This window comes from Desmodus rotundus, chromosome 6, assembly GCF_022682495.2.
Source record: "Desmodus rotundus isolate HL8 chromosome 6, HLdesRot8A.1, whole genome shotgun sequence".
NCBI lineage: Eukaryota > Metazoa > Chordata > Mammalia > Chiroptera > Phyllostomidae > Desmodus > Desmodus rotundus.
In genome coordinates, this window is record NC_071392.1 from 21,649,239 (window position 1) to 21,671,474 (window position 22,236).

At 35.0% G+C, this 22,236-nt stretch overlaps 1 protein-coding gene across 4 annotated transcripts in view; it reads left to right on the top strand.

The window, feature by feature from the left end:
• The window catches only part of DGKB (diacylglycerol kinase beta), a 532,510-nt gene that overhangs the window by 143,389 nt on the left and 366,885 nt on the right, over positions 1 to 22,236 (top strand). For 2 of the 4 annotated variants that reach the window (XM_053927066.1, XM_045185303.2), the window contains 2 exons: positions 13,151 to 13,183; positions 19,649 to 19,765. In XM_053927066.1, coding sequence (XP_053783041.1) covers positions 13,151 to 13,183; positions 19,649 to 19,765 — 150 coding nt within the window. The remainder of the gene's footprint in view (positions 1 to 13,150; positions 13,184 to 19,648; positions 19,766 to 22,236) is intronic. The other 2 variants (XM_053927068.1, XM_053927067.1) reach the window with 1 other exon arrangement.

Consider the following 22,236-nt stretch of genomic DNA (forward strand, 5'->3'; position numbering starts at 1 on the left):
ACAATGATTCCAAAGTTTGCTGGGAAGAATAAATGTTACACAAACACATTACATATTCTGGATAGAAGAGTAATAAGACCTATTTTAACAAATCTTAAGCATATGTTTATTCAAGTTACAGTGATCAAAATAATGTAATAGTGTCTCTAGAAGATATAAAAAACTGGTAGAAAGTCTAAAACATTGAACTATATGTGACAATGTATTTAATGAAGGTTGCATATCCAACCTGCCAAGGGGCAGTGGGGAGTAGAAGTGTTGAGGTTATTGTATAATCATATGGAAAACTAAATAAAGATAAATTCTACTTTACACTCATTGCAAAACAAATCATCCATGGATTTAAAGGTTGAATTTGCTTCGTAGAATGCCCTTTTACCTTTTCCTGAAAAGAAAAAAGAAAATGTTGACAGACTTGAACAGTCAAAAATTTATTTAAAAAATGATAAAGATTAAAACTCACAATCAAGGTAAAAAGGCATTGTAACAAAAAACCCCATCTTGTCAAATTAATAAAATAATTTAAAAAAATTTTTATTGTTATTCAATTACAGTTGTATGCCTTTTCTCCCCATCCTTCCACCCCACCCCAGCCGAGCCTACCTCCCCCACCTCCACCCTCCCCCTTGGTTTTGTCCATGTGTCCTTTATAGTAGTTCCTGTAATCCCCTCTCCTCACTGTCCCCTCCCCACTCCCCCCTGCCCATTGTTAGATTGTTCTTAACTTCCATGTCTCTGTTATATTTTGTTTGCTTTTTTCTTCTGTTGATTATGTTCCAGTTAAAGGTGAGATCATATGCTATTTGTCCCTCACCATCTGGCTTATTTCACTTAGCATAATGCTCTCCAATTCCATCCATGCTGTTGCAAAGGGTATAAGCTCCTTCTTTCTCTCTGATGCATAGAATTCCATTGTGTAAATATACCATAGGTTTTTGATCCACTCATTTGCTTTGACCCAGCAATTCTGCTGCTGGTATTATACCCTAAGAACCCTGAAACACCAATCCAAAAGAACCTGTGCACCCCAATGTTCATAGCAGCACAATTTACAATAGTCAAGTACTAGAAGCAACCTAAGTGCCCATCAGCAAATGAGTGGATCAAAAAACTATGGTATATTTATACAATGGAATTCTATGCAGCAGAAATTAATTAAATAATTTATTAAATTTAAAAAGTTGAACCCTGTAAATAATCAACAAAGCAAATTAAAACAATGAGATACAGTTTTAAAATTCTTTTTGGTAAGTATTTTTAAAAAGCTACTACTCAGTGTTGTCAAGAATGTGCAAAACTGACGCTTCCCATTAAACATTGGTTAGACGGATTTGCTACAAACTGTGGTCAGGGAGCTCCCAAATACACGAACCTCTGTGTTGGTATTTCTACTCATGCCCTCTGTAGGAAGATTTGGGTTAGGGCAGGCAAAATATCCAGGTCTAATTTCAGTATAGTGGAAAGAAATGATCATTTCCATCTTCTAAATTTTAAATTTTAAGTGCAATAAAAATCAGGATCCCTTTACCACCAGACATTTAAGGATAAATTTTACTTTGCAGAGGTAACCTGTGGTTTTGACGATTCCAGATGAAGTAGGAGTGGTAGCGGTTGTAAAATATTTATATACCTGCTTTCCTCTGTTTTATTAGTCGCTAAAACTCATCTATTCTCAGCCTTTACTTGAAACCAAAGCAAAGTGATTCACACATAAATTTTGGTTTGTACAGTCATACCTCAGGCATATAGTGGGTTTGGCTCCAGACCACGGTGATAAAGGGAGTCACAGGCATACCTTGGGGATATTGTGGTTTTGGTTCCCTATTACTGTAATAAAGCAAGTAAGCAAAACCTAGTCTTTTCTCTATTGGAGGGCCTTGGCTTCCATTTGTCAAAAACATAACACCTGTAAAGCTCAATTAAGATTAGCACAATAAAATGAGGTCTGCTGTGTGTCAATTTTACGCATACATGCAATGAGGTTTGGCTCACTTCTTTGTTCCTCAGTTAAATCTGTGTGCCCTGTTTTTGTGGGATAAGTGTAGTTTAGTTCTGTTGAGACCACCATGCCCACTCCTTGCTGCCCAATGTGATGACAAAATCAGTCAATTCCCATTCTGTTGCCGATACCCATGGGAGCTTTGATGAACCCACTTGTACAAGGACGCCCAAGTCCCGGCAGAATGCAGCATGCCACCTGTGTTCAGTTGCTTATTTCCTTACTCCTGTGTCATCCCAACCACAAATATATTCAGACATCTTCATTTGGTTACCATTTCTTCAACATCCTTGAGTCATCTGCTACCCACATTCCACCAATTCCTTCTAGCATTTTTTGCCTCTCTTCCAACTAATTTTTGTCCTTTCATGACATTTGTCATAACCTGTAATAACACTATTGATATGCTAATTCACAAAGGAAAAACTCAAACAAGGTATAATCTAATATAATATGTTAGGTAGCACTTGAAAGCAGTAGGATTTGAGTCCAGTACTTGAACTTCTCATTTTTTTTTATCGTAGTTGTGTGTCTGCCCTAGAACCCAAACCAGAGAAAGAGCTGTTCTTCACCTGTGCAATGTTACTTTCTATATTTGTATGTGGATGTGACCTTTGTCTGCCTTTTATTGTAGCCATGGTCATAGGCAGGTGTGAGATATCCTCACTGTGTCCGATTCCCCTCCTCCTTCCTCCTCAACCCACATAATTCAAATTTCTGACTGTTCCATAGCGTAAAACTGCTGTTGCCATTGATCTTAAATCTAGTGGTACTTTCTGGTTGGATTCCCAAGGAGCAGAGCATGGACCAATGATTTAGTTGTGTGTCATTTATTAAAAAATCTTTAAGGGAGGGAGGAAACAGCAGAGGGAAAGTCATATTTTGAGCAATGAATTTTCATAGGGAGAATTTAAGCTTTGCTTTGAATCTTAGATATGCTGGGAAACAATCCTACCATAGGATTGATTGTTCTTCAATGCAAATGGCCTCGCTTTCCTAACCCATGTCTTGACTTAAGGCAAAAGGGTGGCTTTTTCTAACCCACATCAATCTTTCATTAGCTGTGGTCTTCTCCAGATAGGAGATTCCTTTAGGAGGCCCTGCTCCTAGGAGCAAAGAGTAATTCTTCAGAAAATGGGATGGCTGGGAGGTCTCAGCATTCAGCACTGAGAGCAGCTGGGAATAGGTGTTCTGGCCAGGAAATGGGTCAGCTTTGCGCCACCAACAGGATTACTAGATTCCCTTTGCAAGAAGGATCACTTTTGAATTCCCTCCAGCATTTGAGAGTACTTGGAGTGCTGCTCTGTTCTCATAAACTGTAACACTCATTGCCCTGTACTGTGGGCTCTGTTGGTTGGAACATCCTAATATACACCACAAGGTTGAAAGTTCAATTCCCCATCAGGGCACATATCTAGGTTGTGGGTTTGATTTCCATTTGGGGTGCCTATGGGTAGCAACTGATCAATGTTACTCTTTCACTTTTGATGTCTGTCTTTCTCTCTCTCTCTCTCTCTGTCTCTCCCCCCCATCCCTGATATCAATAAACATGTCCTTGGGTATGGATTTAAAAGTTTATATGTAACATTGGTCTAACATACTTCTACTATCTCTCTAGACACACTTTATACTGCTAAATTCCTCATTCTTTTATTCTGATATATATATGTATGCTTCCATTTTAAATTATGTTCTTATGTTATTATGCTCTCTGTAAGGGATCTCATCCAATTTCATGACTGAAACTACTGTTTTTGAATATGTCTGTGAAAGTCTGTTGTCCTTTACCCCTTTAAATCCAAATATTCATCTTCATGTTATAAATTTCCCCTTAGATGTCCCACAGAAGCCTCGAAGTCCACGTGCGAGGACATGAACTTCAGTTGTTTCTTGTGAAACTCTCCCCTATGCTCACTGAACAGCACCATCATCCTTCCTCATGCTCTCACTGAAAGGATTTAATCTCTTTATCTCTAGTGCCTAATTCAATTTGACGTGTACTAGATGCTCAGCAAATATTTACGGTATTAATGAATAACATTGTCAGCTCTTGTTAATTCCATCAGTTATCACTTTTTTCTGTGCTGAGAAGAAAAACATCAGACAGTAACAAATATCAAATAATGATTACAATGAATAAGTGACTGAGGTTTATTTTTTAACATTCAATCCCATGAAGTTGAATTTAATTGTAAGCTAATAAAAATCAGTTTAAAGTATGTGATGATGAAGTAACATTAGTGGATGTGAACTTATTATTGTGCTTAGTTTCTGGAGTGGCACTTGAAGTATTTTATAGTTATTGCTAAACTTTGAAAGACTAGTGATTGCAACATTGTTGTAGTTATATAAAGTATCCGATAGATGGTACTGTGAAATGCCTGATATTTCAAATAAGGTAGTAGAGAGCTTAGAGAGAGTATTTCAGAATTCCAAGTAGAATCAAGACATTTTTCCCTGGATATTAAATTATATATAAAATCTATTTTTTTTAAAAAACACAGCTTAAACAATGAAGCAGTCCATGTAAAAATATCATAAATGTTCACTCAGTGTTCAGAAAATGAAAATTGGTGTTTACTACTAAATGGAGCTTGAAAATTGTTTATATTCTATTAGTAAGATTTTATTGTTCTTTTTTGTGTCAGCTACCCTTAGTTTATATGACCTTTTAGTTAATGTTATTCAAATCATAGCATTTTCAGTTAGCAATTGTAGCTGCATGTCTTTGTTACATAATTATAGAAACTTTTCTGCTAAAAATTAAGCAAACCTGTGTGACATAATCTCCCTTCTCACTGAGCAAAAGTGGGTCCATTATTCCTTTCAACTTTTGGTCTAAATCAAGACCAGTCTGATGTCTGAGTAAAACATTATACAATTTTTGTAAATATAACAAACATATAAAACATAAACACTTTCCAAACATACAGAAATATATACTACCGAGTTAAAATTTCTTAGAAAAAAAAGCAACAGTTTAGGAATTGGTTACAGTTTGCTCCCAAAGAGCATGTGAGAACTGGCAGTTTGTAGATGGCCTCATTCATCTTAGCGCTCACTTGAAATTTCCCTTATAAAGTGGCGCATGTCTATTTGTGATTACCAGAAATAAGTTTTAGAAAAGCTATTAATAAAGCTAAAAACGTCAAGAATTATTTGATAACATAGGAAGCTTGAAAACTTGAAGTATCTTACTTGAAACATACATACAGCTTTTAAAATTTTTGCTACTGTTTATGATATTCTTGAAAAATGCTGAATATTCCTTTGTATTAGGATTATTTATTTATTAATTTATTCAGTAAACTTTTATTTTGTATAACAATATGCCACATACTAGACACACCGAGACAAACAGCTTTTAGAAAGTATTTTTGCATGAATTCACAGTGTCTTCTGGGATATGCATCCGATGTCCCTCAGCTGCTTTATACTTTTACTATTTTGTCCATGTTTTATGCAATCTGAGTGTGTGGCACATTATGCATCCTCTTTTAAAGAACATCTTATTGGTGCACATGAATGTTCTGCTTGAAGAAAAATGCTGTCAAAATAACTTGAGCTACCTTAAGTAATCGAGGCTATTTTCTTTATTTAAAACAATAATAATTAGTGCTTTGGTAAGTCTAGGCCATTCAGACCATTATCTCCTGACCCATATCGGAATACATAGGTCAAATTTGTAATAGCAAGGTGTGAAATGAACAACTAATTCCCTGGGGACTTTGAGTTAAAAGTGATTTCTGCCCACTGCTGTGTGATGATAACACCCCTTTGGATTCATCAGGAAATAGTGGGGCCTCTAAAAGCCCATGTGAATTCTTCAGATGTCACACACATTGTGTACTATGTTCCTTTCAAAACGATGATACACAACATTTCATTTACTCAGATTTGTTAAGTATACTGCATGTGTGTAACATTACATGATAAAGTTCCTACTTGAGCCCGATGGGTTTAAATATAAACTGTGCATGCAGTTCCAAAGTGATAGTCTCTTAATAGATGTCAGATACTTTTTATTGCTGCCCTCTTTTATTTCAGTAACATTTTAATTAATTCACACTGATTGAATAAATGTACATTGAGACTTGTTTCCTAATGAGGGCACATTTAGAGGAAAGGTTTTGCATCATTCTGATATCCTGTGGGTAATTATATTCTAATTATATGGTCGGGGGAAAAGTCTATAACACAGGACTGTTATTGTTCGTCAGACCCAATTAATTACATGCACATAATGAAAGTTCATGATAAGGTTGACTGGCAGTGAGTGTAAAATTTGAAGTCAATGGAATCTTAGCCTAATGTGAGTGCAGAATTTGACTTTAACCTGGTTAGAAAATGCTTTGGTGTGAGATCAGTGGATATTTAGAGGGGCACAGGATGAGAACAAATTTCATCATAACTTATTTGTTCTTTAGTTTAAGGTATTTTCCAAGATTGATGAAAAGGAAAACCTAACAGCCTAAAGACTTAAATATTATTATCAATATTCTTTCATTGCCTACAGTGATTTTCTGTCTTTTGGAAAGCAGCAGTACACTAACAATACAATTGACACGTTGCTAGAATGGGTTCTATTTGTGTTTCTTGAGGGCAAGTATAGCCCTAACAGCAAGTGTTGTTAATCTATTATATTAGGCTCTTTTTCCAGAGTGTTTTTTTTTAGATTTTAAACCACCCACTGTACTCAGACCTCTGTCCCAAACATTCACATATTCATTTTTATGTACACAGAATCATAAATAGGCATCTATTAATTATATGTAAAGTAAAAATGCTAAAGAATAATTTGAAAAAAATAATAAGCCATGTACATTTCAATTTGAAATGTACTTTAAAGATGGATGAATCTGATGTTTAAGAATTTTGCAATGTACATTAAACAAAAAACTCAAGCTGTGGTCTAAATATCAGCTCCGTCCCTTTTTTGCTCAACTTCATTGTTTTCTTTGCCGAGGTTTTGGAAAGGATGGTATTCAGGGTTGAAGACAATAGTAGGGAGGGCTTTCTTTTTCTTCTCTTCTTCTAAGCCATCTCTCCTCTTTTCCTCCATTGCTTTCTCTCTTTGGTCTCTTCTCTCCTGTCTTGCATCTTTCCTTTTTTAAAAAAAATATTTTATTCATTTATTTTTAGAGAGAGGGGGAGGGAGAAAGAGAGGGAGGTAAGCATGTGTGGTTGCCTCTCGCATGTCCCCTACCGGGGACTGGGCCTGCAATCCAGGCATGGGCCTTGACTGGGAATCGAACAGGAGATGCTTTGGTTAGCAGTCTGGCACTCAGTCCACTGAGCTACACTAGCCAGGGCACATCTTTCCTTCTTTATCTCTATTGTGATAGTCCTAGCATAGATATTTCACTTTAAAAAATGTCTGTTGGTTCCCATCTACTTAACAATAAAAAATCATTTCAGATGAAGAAAGTGCACTCTGTCCTTTCTTGTTGAGCTCTAAGCAGGCGGTGAAAACTAAGGATATCATTTAGGTTCTAAAATTAGTAAGTTACCATTTATTGAGAATTTAAATTTGCCAGACCTCCTTTTAATCCTAAAGGTAGGTGTAATTATGATATCCATGGTACACTTAAGGAAAGTGAAGCTTAGAGTTATTAAGAAATTTATCTAAAGTCACACAACATGCAAGTGGCAGAAGCAATATCTGCCTTGCCCAAAATCTCTTGTTCTAAACCTATTTTTAATGTTCATGCTGCAGTCCCCCAAAATTGGTTGAAATAAATTCAGGATTTAGGGGATCTAAATTTCAAAACCAGCATTTCAAAAAAGAATGGAACGAAAAACAATGGAGAAAAGTAGATTAGAATAGAAGTGAAGAGAGAGGAGAATAATAGAATATATATCACAGAGTGGGGCACACAGGGTACAAGTTCTTTGTGAAATTATTTTAGAAATGTGTAAATATACAAATATTCATATTGTAGATTAAAGCTAAAAAAAATCCTCAAAGAACCTTTCTTCAACCATACTGGCTTCTGATGATGTTATGAGACCTAACCAAGAAGGATAATATTTCTTAGGGTTTTATTTCACCAGCTAATCAGTAGGCAAGATAATAACAGCAATATTAGGCAGTTTTAGTTATTCTTGCCACTTGCTTTTATGTGCAAAAATCTATGTTTGAAATAACCTAGCTATCTTTATAAAAATATAGTTTAGCATTTTCACTGAAAACATTTGGTGCTCCCTAAGTGTCCAAATATCTATTGTGCTAGGTGTACTTTCCCGAAAGTTCAGGAAATTCCTTTCTGGACACAGACATGCACAGGTATTAAGGCATCTGTTCAGGAGGGAACCTCACACTCCCCTCGCTTCAATATCTCCTGACCAAAGCTCTGCAAATACACATAAATGATTACATTTACAGAAGTAAGAATAGAATATTTTTGTGAGTGATTACAAAGTTAGTTGAATCATCTTGGTAAAAATATTTTTACTATTAAATTTATGTTGATGTAAGAAGCTTAATTTGGCTCAGGTGAGAAGTGCTTAAGCAAAGGACCCTGTTTAAGATTATAACATGTCTATCTTCTAAACTTTTATTTTTGCTAGTTATATTTTATTAGATGTATCAAAGTGCCACTGGGAGAGAAAACAAACCCAGTTTATATTTTTTATACTTGACCTCCTTGTCATACATTGAAATGATCTTTGATTAAAGATGTTGATAAAGACCACAGTAGTATTAAAATTATTTCGATCTCACTTACGTTTGAAATTGGTACTGTGTTCATATGTGTGAGTGCGCACACCCATGGACCTGCAAAGTCATAAAAGGTTAAGCAAATTATGAAGCTTGAACGTGAGAATAAAATCCATGGCAACCAAAAACATGTTTAGTTTCTGTATCTGAGAGGTGTGGTCGATGCATTTTATCGTCATGGGTGAGGGAAGAACGACTTGAGCTCCGAAGCTGAGGCAGCAGCGTGCCATGTCAGGAAGACAATTAATTGTTCTCGTCCCAAACCTGCTTTTCTCCTGTCTCTCACTTCTACTTTGATGCCAGTGATACCGAATTGTATGTTAGGAAAATAAGCCGTTGAAAACAGTTTTATTTGGCCTCTTTAATTTGCCACTGCAGTAGAAGTTATTCTCAGTTCAATTAATCCATACTGATGTCCACGCCAGTTCTTTCAGGCAGAATGGATATATATCGAGGTTAGTACATACTTGGTTGTGTTTTAAAAATTATTTGGTTTCCAAATCACTTCAAAAATAGAGACATAGCTAAAAAAGAAATTTTGTTGTTGTTGTTGAATCTCCTGTTGTTTGAATTAAGTAAAGCCTGAGACAAAAAAAGCACTGTATTTGGATTCTGTCACTCACTGTATTTTCTTAGGCTAGTTAGCTAATCTTTCTGATTTTCAGCTTCCCACTCCGAGAAATGGAGTATGCATCCCAGTTTAGTGGAAGGATTACATGAAATAATAAACATGAAAGCAATATTTCAAAAATAGGAACATTCTTATATAGGTATGATATATAATTCTATTAATTTTACTTTAGTCTTGAAATAACTGATGGCCCTTTTAATGTGAGTAGTATTCTCTTATTATATTTTTAACTAAGTCCAAGCTTAATAATCTCTCCAGCAAAGATTTTTCTTTGTCCTATGACAATTTGGATTAAATTGTCAATTTAAAATGATTCCATTTTAGGAAATATGAAGACAAGAGATATCTCAATACTTTAGAATAATAGGTTTTTAAAAAATTCTTTGATATTAGGTTGAACTTAACAAGTGCCCTGAAGGCAAATGCATCCTTTAAACTAATTATCTGTACTGTGTATTCTATTTAATATTAAAATGATACTGATTAAATAAAATCAATCACATTCCTCTGTAGTCACACCTCACATATGATTAAATACAAATACACAGTTCCTGTATTAATTCTAATTAAAAATATATTACATTTAGAATTATACACTCATGATAATTTTAAAGAAACTAAAACATTTACTCTGCTCGTCCTGGATATTTGACAATTATATACAGGAGAATAAAAATGAAGTAGTATAATATCTGAATTTGTTTTCTAACAAGTTGCTTCTTTTTCATTTACACAGATATCATGGTTTACTCACTGTAACTCAGGGACAAGATGATGCTAGGCATGGTAATTTAATATACGCGCGTTGCCTATACATCTTAATTGTAAGTGAGCTCAAATACAGTCTCATCACCCTTATTCTTGGAGTGAATTTGTAGTGCTGCTCTCAGATGTCTGAGTGTTGCTAGGAACAATTCTCAATGCTGGTGGCTCTCTGTCTTACATATTTATGACTTCTAGCCCAGCTGAGGGCTCAGTTTTGTTTGATCCTGTTGTTCAGTCTTAGTCAACTGCTTTCCCATCCTCAGAGATGTAGTGACAAAATCTCGACTATTTCCTTACTTTCTTCATGTCACTTTCTCTCTACCAACCTCATTTGCTCTCAGTAGATAACCCGTATGCCCTCTGCTCTGAGAAGGAGGAAGCCTGCTAACACGAATATCTGTAAATTACAATTCCCTACACAAGTGCTAACAGAGTGCCTGCTAGGGTTCAGTTTCATCCTATAGTGTGTCGGGGGGATGCCTTCAAATGGGATTTTTATTATCTGACAAGATGTAGTCTTTGCTTTTCGTGGCATTGGGCTGCATGAATACTGTAAATCCCTAACCTATATTCATCAATTGTTTATATATATATGAATATATGTGTGCTTATATACACATATTTACAACAATATAGACATAATAAATATTTTATTAAGTTGAATCTTTGAAAGGCAAATTGTGGGTAGTATGACACTAAATCTCCAAATATTCTACCAGTCATTTTCTAAGATTAAAGAAAAATTTCTATGCAATTACAATATTATTATGACACTGTAGAATAGCAACAATGATTCCTGTTTATATTCAAATGCCCACAATTATCTTTAAAATGTCTTTGGTGGTTTTATGGAGGGATTGTTATAGAGGTGGTGTGGATAGAATCTATTTGAATTTTTTTTTAACTATTGTTGTTTAATTACAATTGTCTGCGTTTACCACCTATCACTTCTCCCCACCCCAGCCAAACCCACCTCCCTCCCTTGCTTCCACCCCTTCTTGGTTGTGTCCATGTATCCTTTATAGTTGTTCCTGAAAACCCTTCTCCCCTTCCCCCCATTATGCCCTCCCACCTACCCTCTGGTTAATGTCAGATTGTTCTTAGTTTCAATGTCCCTGGTTATATTTTGCTTGCTTTTTCTTTTGTTGATTAGGTTCCCATTAAAGGTAAGATTGCACTTGGTTGTTGTTCTGAAACTTGGACAACTATAATCTTTTTACTTGGCTTTTCATTGACTTGTTTTGTGAAGACTTATGCATAGTTAACATAAACTCTTTCTGAGGTAGAAGGGATCTGTGACTTCTGCTCTAGAGGCTGCCTGATGGGTGTCTCAGTTTGGTCACTTGAGAGTCTCTGGGTGTCCCTGGGACCATGACACCTAGATAGGTAAGGAATCATAGTATAGGTCACTTAACTCTGGATTTGAGGGAGAATAAACATTTATATATTATAATAGAGATTGAAATACATATTCATGTCTTAAAAGTGTTTATTCAGATCTGAGCTTCAACCAAAAGCTGAGAAAGATGAAGAAAAGTAGGATGACAAGAGGCTTTGAGGAGGCCAGAAGCCTAAATTGAAACTAGCACAAATATTTTCCCCACCACCCATTGCCTGAAGGGCTATGTAGGTGGACTTAGACTGAAAAAGTCAAGAATATTACTGAAATCTGAAAGCTTTCAATGAAAGTTCTTCTAAACCTTTTGTCAATTTATCTGAGAAACAACAGCAATTATTTCCACAGGGTTCTTCTGTAAATGGGATAGTATAATCAAGGTTATTTTAATAGGCTTCATTAATTCTTTTGACTAAAAATCTACACCTGACATTTATTTTTACTTATAAAAATATCTTCTAAACAAAGTTGTATCCCTGGACACCTTCATTTTTTTCTGGGGCCGTCCTAGACTTCTCTTCCTAGTGGTCCACTTTTGGGTGTGTGGATCCTTCTCACCCATCTCCATGCCAAGCATCTGTGAAGCTGTGTGAGGCCTCATTTACGTCAGAAGTGGCTATTTATTCTTTTTCTTCTTGCTGCCTTCCCAAACTTCTATCTGGTAAGGATGTCAGCTAAGACCTGTGTTCTCAGATGTCGCATACCCATCTTGGGGGTCCTCCCAGAATCCTCCTCACAAAGCCTGGTCCTGGGGAGGAAACTGGAATATACCCCCTCTCCTTCTTTTTTAAGGACACACAAATATCTAACAGCTCCTAGCTACTTATCCAATTTTCTTACTTTCCTTCCTCCCGCCCCCACCTTGGGAAACCTTTATCAGGTATTATGAGTGTTGAAAACTCTTCCAAATTTGTTCTAAGTCTCATAAGACACAGGATTTGGGAATTACCTTTCCAGTGTGACTCAGAAAAGGAGGAGTGGTGGGTTATTGAAGATACAGTCTCATGAAATCTAGCTTCAGTATATTTAACCTCATTTAAAAAATTTACTTTCAAGTAAAATCTTGCTTCTTATTTAGTTATATTTTTTATATTTTTGTTTTTTACTAATATTAATACATTTTTAGAGAATGACAAAATAAAATCAACACCATAAGCTATATCTACATTAAAAAGACACTGAGTATTTTTAGGAAGGAATGAGAGTTGGTATGGAAAATGGATAAATGGGCTGGGTAAACAGGTGACTTCAAAAATTAGTAAGGATTATCTATGAAAGATAATGGAACTTGGAGATGGGTTCATATTTCAAAATATAAGTGTAATATGTCAGTGTTGTTGTAGAGAAGTTTGCGCAGCTTGCCAAAGGTGTCGTTCAGTCTGTTGTGGGTGGATGAAATTGTATTTTGGATAAGCCATTCCGCATTACCGACTAACCAACTCTGCATTAGAGCATTCCTTACTTTGTGAAAAGATATTTATTCCATGAGTGAATGTAAGCAAAAAATTATGACAAGAAATGCATTGGATGTTTATTCATTTATTTCACAGGAGAACAGTGATATAAGAACCTTCACTGATATTTGTTTTCAGTTTGACCATTTTTTCAGCTTTAATATGAACTTCTCTTTTCCAACAGACTCTGCCCACTTCAGGAGGTTCAGTCCCTGAGGTGCGTAAGCAAAAAAGGTTTTCACAATTGCAATTATAGGTCATTATACATCGTGTGTGGTTATAAAGAACATTTTGGGTTGTCTTAGTGACCATTACCATTAATTTTAATATTTTATTTTTTCTCATGTCCTTAGGGATCTTTAGATTTTCATGATGGGATAGACTTGAAGCCTTTCCAACCTACATTTGTGACAAACTTTAGAAAAACAAGAAGTCACATGAAACAAAGTATATAGAGCTAAATAAAAGTCACTTTGCAAAGAGTTTTGACCAAGACCAGCATACAAGGATAGCATCATTTCCACTTGTCAAGTTAAAACATAAATACGTTAAACCTAAAACAGATCCTCTAAGCCACTAAAATATAGTTTTTGGTGATAGAGTGTTAAGAAACTCTTGCTCCTTTTCAAGTGTCCATCACTGTAAAAAACAGTACACCTGCATTAATTAATCATTCAGCATATGACGTCATATAGAAAGTCATGCCAATCAAATACGGTCACAGGATAAATGGCTTGTTTTGCAAATAAATGTAGACATTGTCATATTTTTCTTTTTAAAAAAAATTGAGAGAGAAAGATGGTGAGAAACATTGATTTGCTGTTCCACTTATTTATGTATTCTCTGGGTGATTCTTACATGTACCCTAGCCGAGGATCGAACCCACACCTTTGGCATACTGGGGTGATGCTCTAACCAACTGAGCCACCCAGGGAGGGCTCTCCATTTAATTTCAGTGAAGTATTAGCTTTACCATGCATTAATGAAGCAAAGCCTCCACAGTATTCTGTGACAAAATTCAATTGTTACTGTCTCTAAAGGATTATGCTCAAGTGGCATCATTTCCTTTCAGTGATCATTTGAATCTGCTTCTTATGAAAATTATTATTTATAATATGTGAATAACCATATAAGTATGAATTTATTTAGAGGATAAAATAATTCCACAAAAAAGGTGATTCCCCTTCAGGGCACATACTTGGGTTGCTGGCCAGGTCCCCAGTTGGGGGCCTGCAAGAGGCAACCAACCCATATTTCTTTCCCTCTCTTTCTCCCTCCCTTCCCTTCTCTCTGAAAATAAATAAATAAAATCTTTAAAAAATGTGTTGTTATCCTCTGACATCATTGTGTAAGTTTCTTTCCACTATATTTTTCCGGAATTTTTCTTCAGCCCATGTATAGGAATATAAACAAGTGTGTGAATATATACACGCGCAGAGACACACAGACAGAGACAGACCCGAATGTCCCGCCATCAGGAACAATTGCTTGCTGGTTAACTGAAAATGTGGTTAAAGTGTATGCAAGGAAACTTACAGAAAGATGTGTGCATACCTTAAACATTATACTCATAATATGTAAATGCATATTAATTGGCTACACTTTTGACAGGATAAAGGGCTTTTCTAAGAGGACGCAGCTACTATTTGGGAATAGCATATAGTTTTTCTTGCATTTAGCACCATTTTCTCACCCATAAATTTCGATTATCAGTTGTTTTAAAGTAAAACAAAAACACTCCTATTTGGTCTAAAGGTATTCGTATACCAATGAAAGCAATTGTTTCCAATTCCATTTACTTTTTTTTTTAAGCTTTTAATTTATCTTTTAGAGAGAGGGGAAAGGAGGGAGAGAAAGAGGGAGAGAGATATTGAGGATGTGCCAGACATACTTAGATGGGTTGCCTCTTGCACGCTCCCAACTGGGGACCTGGCCCACGACCCAGGCATGTGCCCTGACCGGGAATTGAACCCACAACCCTTCAGTTCATAGGCCAGTGCTCAATCCACTGAGCCACATCAGCCAGGACCCATTCAGTCGTTTTAAAGTATAACCAAAACTCAAGGATATCTGTGGAGCAATTTGTATTTAAAAACCTTTAATTTTTATTACTAATTCTCCATGCTTTTATAGTCAATTGTGTCCAAACCCAACTTGACCAGTCCTCCTACACACACATGCACACTCATGCACCTGATATTAGTCTCTCTTTCCAAAGCATGCAAGAAATTTAGAGAAATAACTAATTTTATACACATACACATTACCCAATGGCATGAGTAATAATTAACTTACCTGGTTACAAAAACAAGATAAATCCTACTTGGAACTGGCATGAACAGATCAGGTACTGCACAGAAATTACCAGGCCGATTATTTAACATAACACAAGGAAAGAAAGGATGAATGTGCACATACAAGAAAGCTGCCTCCTTGCTTCTGACCTCAGGCTTCCTGTGGCATTAGTTAGTATGGTTTTATAAAGGGAACGGAGCAGGAGTGAAGCTGAGGCACATACACATACACACAACTTAATAATGGCACTACCATCTGCCAGTAAGCAGCCCAAATTAAAGGGTTTTCTCGTGGGCCTTCAGGGCACCCATATTTAACTCCTTTAAAAGTTTACATTTACTTTAATGTATAGTATACTTTTTTAGCTTTAGTTTTATTGTTGACACTATTACAGATGTCCTCATTTTCCTCCCTCTGCCCACCTCCACCCGCCTCCTCCCACCCCATTTCCCTCTGGCTATCACCAAACTGTTGTCTGTGCCTATTAAGTATGCATATATGTTCTTTCAGCATCTTACTTGTTTTAAACTTAATGGTAAACTATAACAAATTTTTTATTTTAAAACTTACTGCCTTTACTGCCAATTTTATGCCAGTATTTCACATTTTTTCAATATATCATCACATGAGCCTTTCATTTTATAGATAAGTTCAAGGGTGAGTTAGAGATAGTACATCACTTGCCCAAAGACATAGAGTCTTTGCCATTTTTGAAATGAATGAGTTTCTCTGGGCAGAGAGATGTTCAATTCCCACAGAAAGGTCACAATTATCAAAGGTATAGTTTTGCAGCTGTCAATCAATTGGTTTCTCAGAGCTGATAACCTTATAAGTCCCAATGATGTGGTGACACTTTTACTTCAGGGAGATTTTTATATTAACAATATCCAAGTGTTACCTTGGGTCAAAATTCTAGAGTTTCTGGGAAATTCTTGTGGCCTAGCCCTGAGGACCAAAAGGGCTATGTCTTCATTCAGACAATTGGTGAAATAGCAGAGAAAGCAAGTGGCAGGATTCCTTTGAAAGATGCTGGTGGCCATGGAGCATCCCCCTCCCCTTCTTTGTGGCTTTGTACCAATGGTGGTGCTTTGATGCTGCCTGTATCTCATGCTGAGATTGGACAAAAAGAAGAAAACCCTGTGCTTGAGGTAATCATCACTTGCTGCTTGTAGTTTGTGAATGATCGATAACAGCAGGCTTAAGGTGTGTGGTAAACATCCCTTTTGTGAAAGCAGTTTTCAGCCATGTACAAATACTAAAAACATCTGAGAATCAGCATGATACAGAAACATATTTTTTAGAGCACATATTTAAAGTGAGGTCTTTTTATTTCATTTATTTCATCTTTCTGTGTTCTGTGAATGGTCTGTTCAGCTTTTCTTCTGCATTCATTATGGTGATTATTCTTTGGAATTGTAATACAATATATTCCTCAGTTAAAATCTGTTTGCTACTTGTGGAGTCCAAGGATCACCAGACATTGAATTCTATATTTAAAATGTCTGTCTAGCAAATACAAATGATTGATATTTGAAAATGCCTAAATATCAATAACTGTGTTTTATATTTTATAGTTATATGTTCTGTATTCTTTCATGGTTTTCTTAAAGTAGCTCTTTTCAGTGTTTGAATAATTTCTATTGATTAAAGCAATAATTTTCCAACTCTTTTTATATCTGGGATAATTTACCTGGCACAACAAAATTTTCTTAATTATAACAAATTTATTTTGTGATTTAGAGCCCAAACCTAAAAAAAAGTACTGAAGGTGAAGTTGTTCAAATACTCACCAACTTTATTTCATTTTTGAACTTTTAATACAAGCTGTGTGTTTTCATATGTACACACTGAGCATGGTCTTCACTTATTTAAATATGTTAATGTAACTAGTGCTATATATATATATATGTACATATGTATATATGCATATATGTATGCATTTGTAAATATAAAAACACTTTTCATAAAGGTAATATTAATGAACCCCCCTATGGTAGAACCAATTCATTTTATATTATTCCCAATAAATTTCATTTATTCAGCACATACTCTAATATAGGCACAATGTTAGGAGTTCATACATTTTTTATTAAACTTGAAACACTTAGAGAAATAGGTATTAATTACTGTCTTCACTTTGAGAAAGAATAAGTCTCTGAGGTTACATAATATTTAAGTAGCAGAGTTGGGATTCATTTCAGGATCTTTTATTCCAAACCTCATCCTATAATTCATTCTTTCTATGCAGTATACTCAGTTTTTATGGACAAAATTATAATGTGTAATCTTATAAAGAATGATTAATCTTTTAAAATGTTGATTTTTTAACAGAAATTATGTTTATCTGTAAATACATCATTTTCCAAAGAATTTGAATTTCAGAAATCCTATTGTACCATCTGTTTTCAGTCACATACACAAATATATATATATATAATATGTGTATATATGTATATATAATATGTACCCATTTTCAGCCACACCAATGTATATATATGTATATATGTATGTATGTGTGTGTGTATATTTATTTATTTATTTTTTGCACCTGAAACTGCAAATGGACTGTCCTGATTAACATTTATTTTGGTTCAAGAAGTTTTCTCATTCATCTCTCCCTGATATATTTTTAATAAGGTTTTACTTTTAAGTCCACTTAAAAATATTTTCCTAAATTACAGGGAGTTAAATTGTACTCTAAAAAGACAAATACAGAAACTAAGACACAATATCTGAATCAGTGATAAGAAAGTGGCACTGGAGCATTTAAGCACACATAGAAAATATTCCTAATTGATCAGGACAATTTTTCATACCCAGCCTAGACAAGGTCAAAACTAGTTCTCAAAATAATGCTCAAGGCACTTCCTCTTTTTGTTATTATAATGTTAAAATTTATATATTTCTCTATCCTTTCTCTTCTGAAGCTTTGATTAAAGTAGAGGAAGATCAGCATTAAACAAATTAAATACACATTTCAGGTTGTATTAAATTACATACACACAAAAGAAGGCCACAGTGAATAGACCAGAAACCTGAAGAAAGTGAGGAGCAGTCCCAAAGGACATACAAATGGGAGCTTTCCAGTAGAGTGCAGGGTGACTGGAAGAGCCCAAATGGACAGCATGATGTGATTAGGGCCCAATGAGGAGGGGGTGCCACTGGAAGGGAGTGAAGGGAGGAGTGTGGCTGCTGTTGTACAGAGAACTGAGTGTAGGGAGCCAAAGTTGGAACCAAAAGGACCAATTCAGTGACGGTTATATTAGTCAGTCAGATAACATAATGGTGGCTCATATCATATAATGATAGAGGTGGTGAGTTACTGTCTATAATACAATTTATTTTCAAGAGGGGTGGGCTGAAAATTAAAATAATTTTGGGTAATTTTGAGATTCATATGCATTTTAGATACTCATGTGGACTGACAGAAAGGGCATTTGTATGTGAAGGGTATTAAGGTTCAAGGGAGCAATCTGAACAGGAAGTATTTAGAAGTCTTCATCCTAGAACTGAAATTGAAAGCCTTGGATTAAATGAAGTCACTTAGGGTATGAGTGTGGTTGGTAAAGGTGAGAGGTACGTGGCAGAGGTTAAGTGTTAAAGACCATGAAGCTGAAGGGGGAACCAACAAAAGAGACCATGAGGGCACAGCTGGTGAAATAAGAAGAGAGCTAAGAGAAAGCTATGTCCTGGATGCCCAGTGCGGCAAACTTTCAAGAGGGAAGAAGACATTAGTTATGTCCAGTGCTGCTTAAAAGTTGAGATGAGGAAGACTGAGCAACAAGCGTGATGATGAGGTCATTGGTGATTTTAATATACGCTGGTTTGTGAATTAATGATGATAGCATTTATCAAGTGGAGTTGAAGAGAGAGAGAAGAGAACATAGAAACAGGGAGCAGACAATTATAACCAACTTTGTTTATTATGGGGAGCAAAGGGATTGGCTGGGATGGAATTCGAGGTTTAAGGTTCATGTCATTCTTGATAGTCACTTTATGGTAGCTTAAAGCTCCAACACGTATTCATTTTCAAGTGGCCTGTATATGTAAGCATTAATTTTAGGACTCTACCAAATATTTAATTTGTAATCTTATATTACTTATGCATTTTTATGAAAAATGAGCTTTAGTGATTCTGAATAACTTTTGATAGAGTCATAATTGGGCCCATAAGGAAAGTACAAGTTGGTTTTCTTTCACGCCCTTTCTTTAATGGATGTTTGGATTGTGCATCTCTCATGTGTATATAACGAACCAGTTGAAAGCAACAGCTTTCACATTAGTCATTAGTCAAATTAGGAATTTGGGCCCAAATTTGCCATGAGACTCTTTTAGTAAAACGATTCAACATTTTTATAAAAGTTTTTTGGGGTCTTTTTCCTTACAGGAAAGACAAACAACCGTGAAAAAGGAAAAGGGTGGCTCCCAGCAGCCAAACAAAGGGACCGACAAGAACAAAATGCAAAGAGCCAACTCAGTTACTATGGATGGGCAAGGACTGCAGGTATGGTTATTTTACATGTAAATTTTAGTAGCTTTCCTATTTATTACTCCTGTGCTCTTAGAGGGGGCATATGCCAAGGTGTCAACACATTTATTTAATGTGAAGAGTAGCTCAGCAGATTACTTCAGAAAAACCTTTATTACTTTATTAAGACATTAGTATTGTAGTTGATTGGCAGAGTGACATTCTGGTTAGATCAATCATTTATGAAGTTGTGTTCATTTAAATTCACATTGGAAAGGGGTCTGCCAATCCTGTGTTTGAAAATTATTATTACTTATCACTAAACACACATTTATTATTTATATATGTATTTTTTGTTCCCAAGTATATGTTCTTTATATTATTGTATACATTTGGAAGAGTCATTTTCATGGCAAAATATGTCTTCGGGAAGAATAAAATGAGCTCTACTTATGTGGATATTTTGGTTTCTAAATAAATAATAAAAATAACGAACTTATTATCATATTTATTTTCCAAAGTTTTAAGTCAAAATTGAAATCACAAAGATATTTCTAATATAAGTACAAAGAGGTAACTCAATATCATGTTTTTAGTACTTTAAAACCTTCTAAGTTACCCTCAGGGTCTCTGACCTCAGAAATAAGATAGTATCTTTCCATCCGATTTTTAGAATATTCTGTAGATTGAATTAAACACATTTTATTTTACCTCTGTTTCTCACTCCAATACGAAAACAGTCAATGAAGGCTTACTCTGTGAAACTGTGAAGGTATTATTTTTGTTTTCCTACCCACATGTTTCTCTCCACCGATTTTCGATTCCTCTCCTTAAGAATATGCTTCGAGTTGCATGTTCTCCAGGCAAACGTTCCAACCATCCACCCCACAAAGAGATTGTCACACACTTGCACTCAATGTACATTATATTATATCTTTCTGTTTCATTTATTATTTTATCTGTGATACTACAGAATGTATCTTTCATAGTCCATCATTTGAAAACACAGTTCAGAGCACACAGTAGTTGCCTAAATGCTAGTTTTTTTATTATTTTGAATCTCACTGAAAATGTAATAATTTAAAAAATATTGATATCCAAGTTATTGCTTTGTTTTAATCTAATAAAACATTGTAAATGGAAAATGAATTATGAATTAATAAATTCAAATAAAAAGGAAATTCTGAATGATAAAATTATTACATTGGAGAGAGAGTATGAAAGTTAATTATCATAAGAGGAAAACAGAATGTACACTTTGTGGAAGTCATCTGTGTGTTTAGAAATTTTATTTGAAGTCCCACATATAACATCTATTTAAAATTTGATAGCAAATAAAATGTAATTAATTGATCCTATAAAAACTGTGGTAGAAAAACATTTGTAAGTGTAGTATGTCAATTGAAAATATTTATTAATTTGTATCTTTACTCTGAGTTCTTGCAATAAAAATAGTGGCAGGGAAACTGAATTTTAAAATTTAAGTATGTTTCACACTTGGCTAGGCACTTACTTCTCAGTGTAAAAGGGAAACATGCTTTGTTTGTTAAATAGTTTATGCTAGGCACTATAATAATATTTTATGCATAGTAAGCAAATTTGCCCTATAAACATATGAGATAAATATTAGTTCTTAGTTATCCTCAATATTCATACGATAAATATCATCATTATTATTTATTATGTTCCAAATGAGCACGTCGGTGTTCAAAAGTAAAATTATTTTCAGGGCCTGGCAGTTAGTCATTGGCAAAGCTAAGGTTAGAATGAGGATCATCAGACTCAGAGTTTCTGCGTTTTACCTTTAAGGTGCACTATCTCCTTTGCCAAGAAATTTTAACAGGTATATAAATGCTAAATTTCTGACTACCTTTTTCATTTTATTTGCTTTTATATTGTTGCAGATTTAAAAATAAAAATCATGTATGTACTAGAATTATAAACTTTTTCCTCTCAGTTACTTAAGGTTTGAATAATCAGACCTCACTTTACTCAGACTTTAAAGCAAAATTAAACGTGCATGCATAGTATTTTAAACTGTGTCGTATATAAGTTGAATTTTCCTTTTTGTTTAAAAAAATTAAGAATATTCCACCTTATCCCAACTAAATCAACCACATTCAAAACAGTAGGTTATTAACCTTTTATGTGGGTGAGTTTCATCTCTCCCCCCACGGTAACTTTCGTGTTTTCTGTGGCGCATGAAAGTGTCAGGGAAAGTTGCCAGGGAGCAAAGGACAGACATCAGCTCTTACTGAACAGTGCTGAATAAACATCACTTCATGTGATCATCATCATTGTAACTTTGAATTTTAAATATTTGCTATATAATCACTGAAGTAGTCTGTTTCACCTCAGCAGAATGGAATGAAATATGATACACATAGGTGTTTACAGAATTTTGGAGAAAATATGTAAAAAGGTGAAAGATTAAATTCTTGTTTATCTTTTTCATGCAAAATGAAAAAATAACCAATTTTTGTTGTGGTAATTTTAAAATAATACAA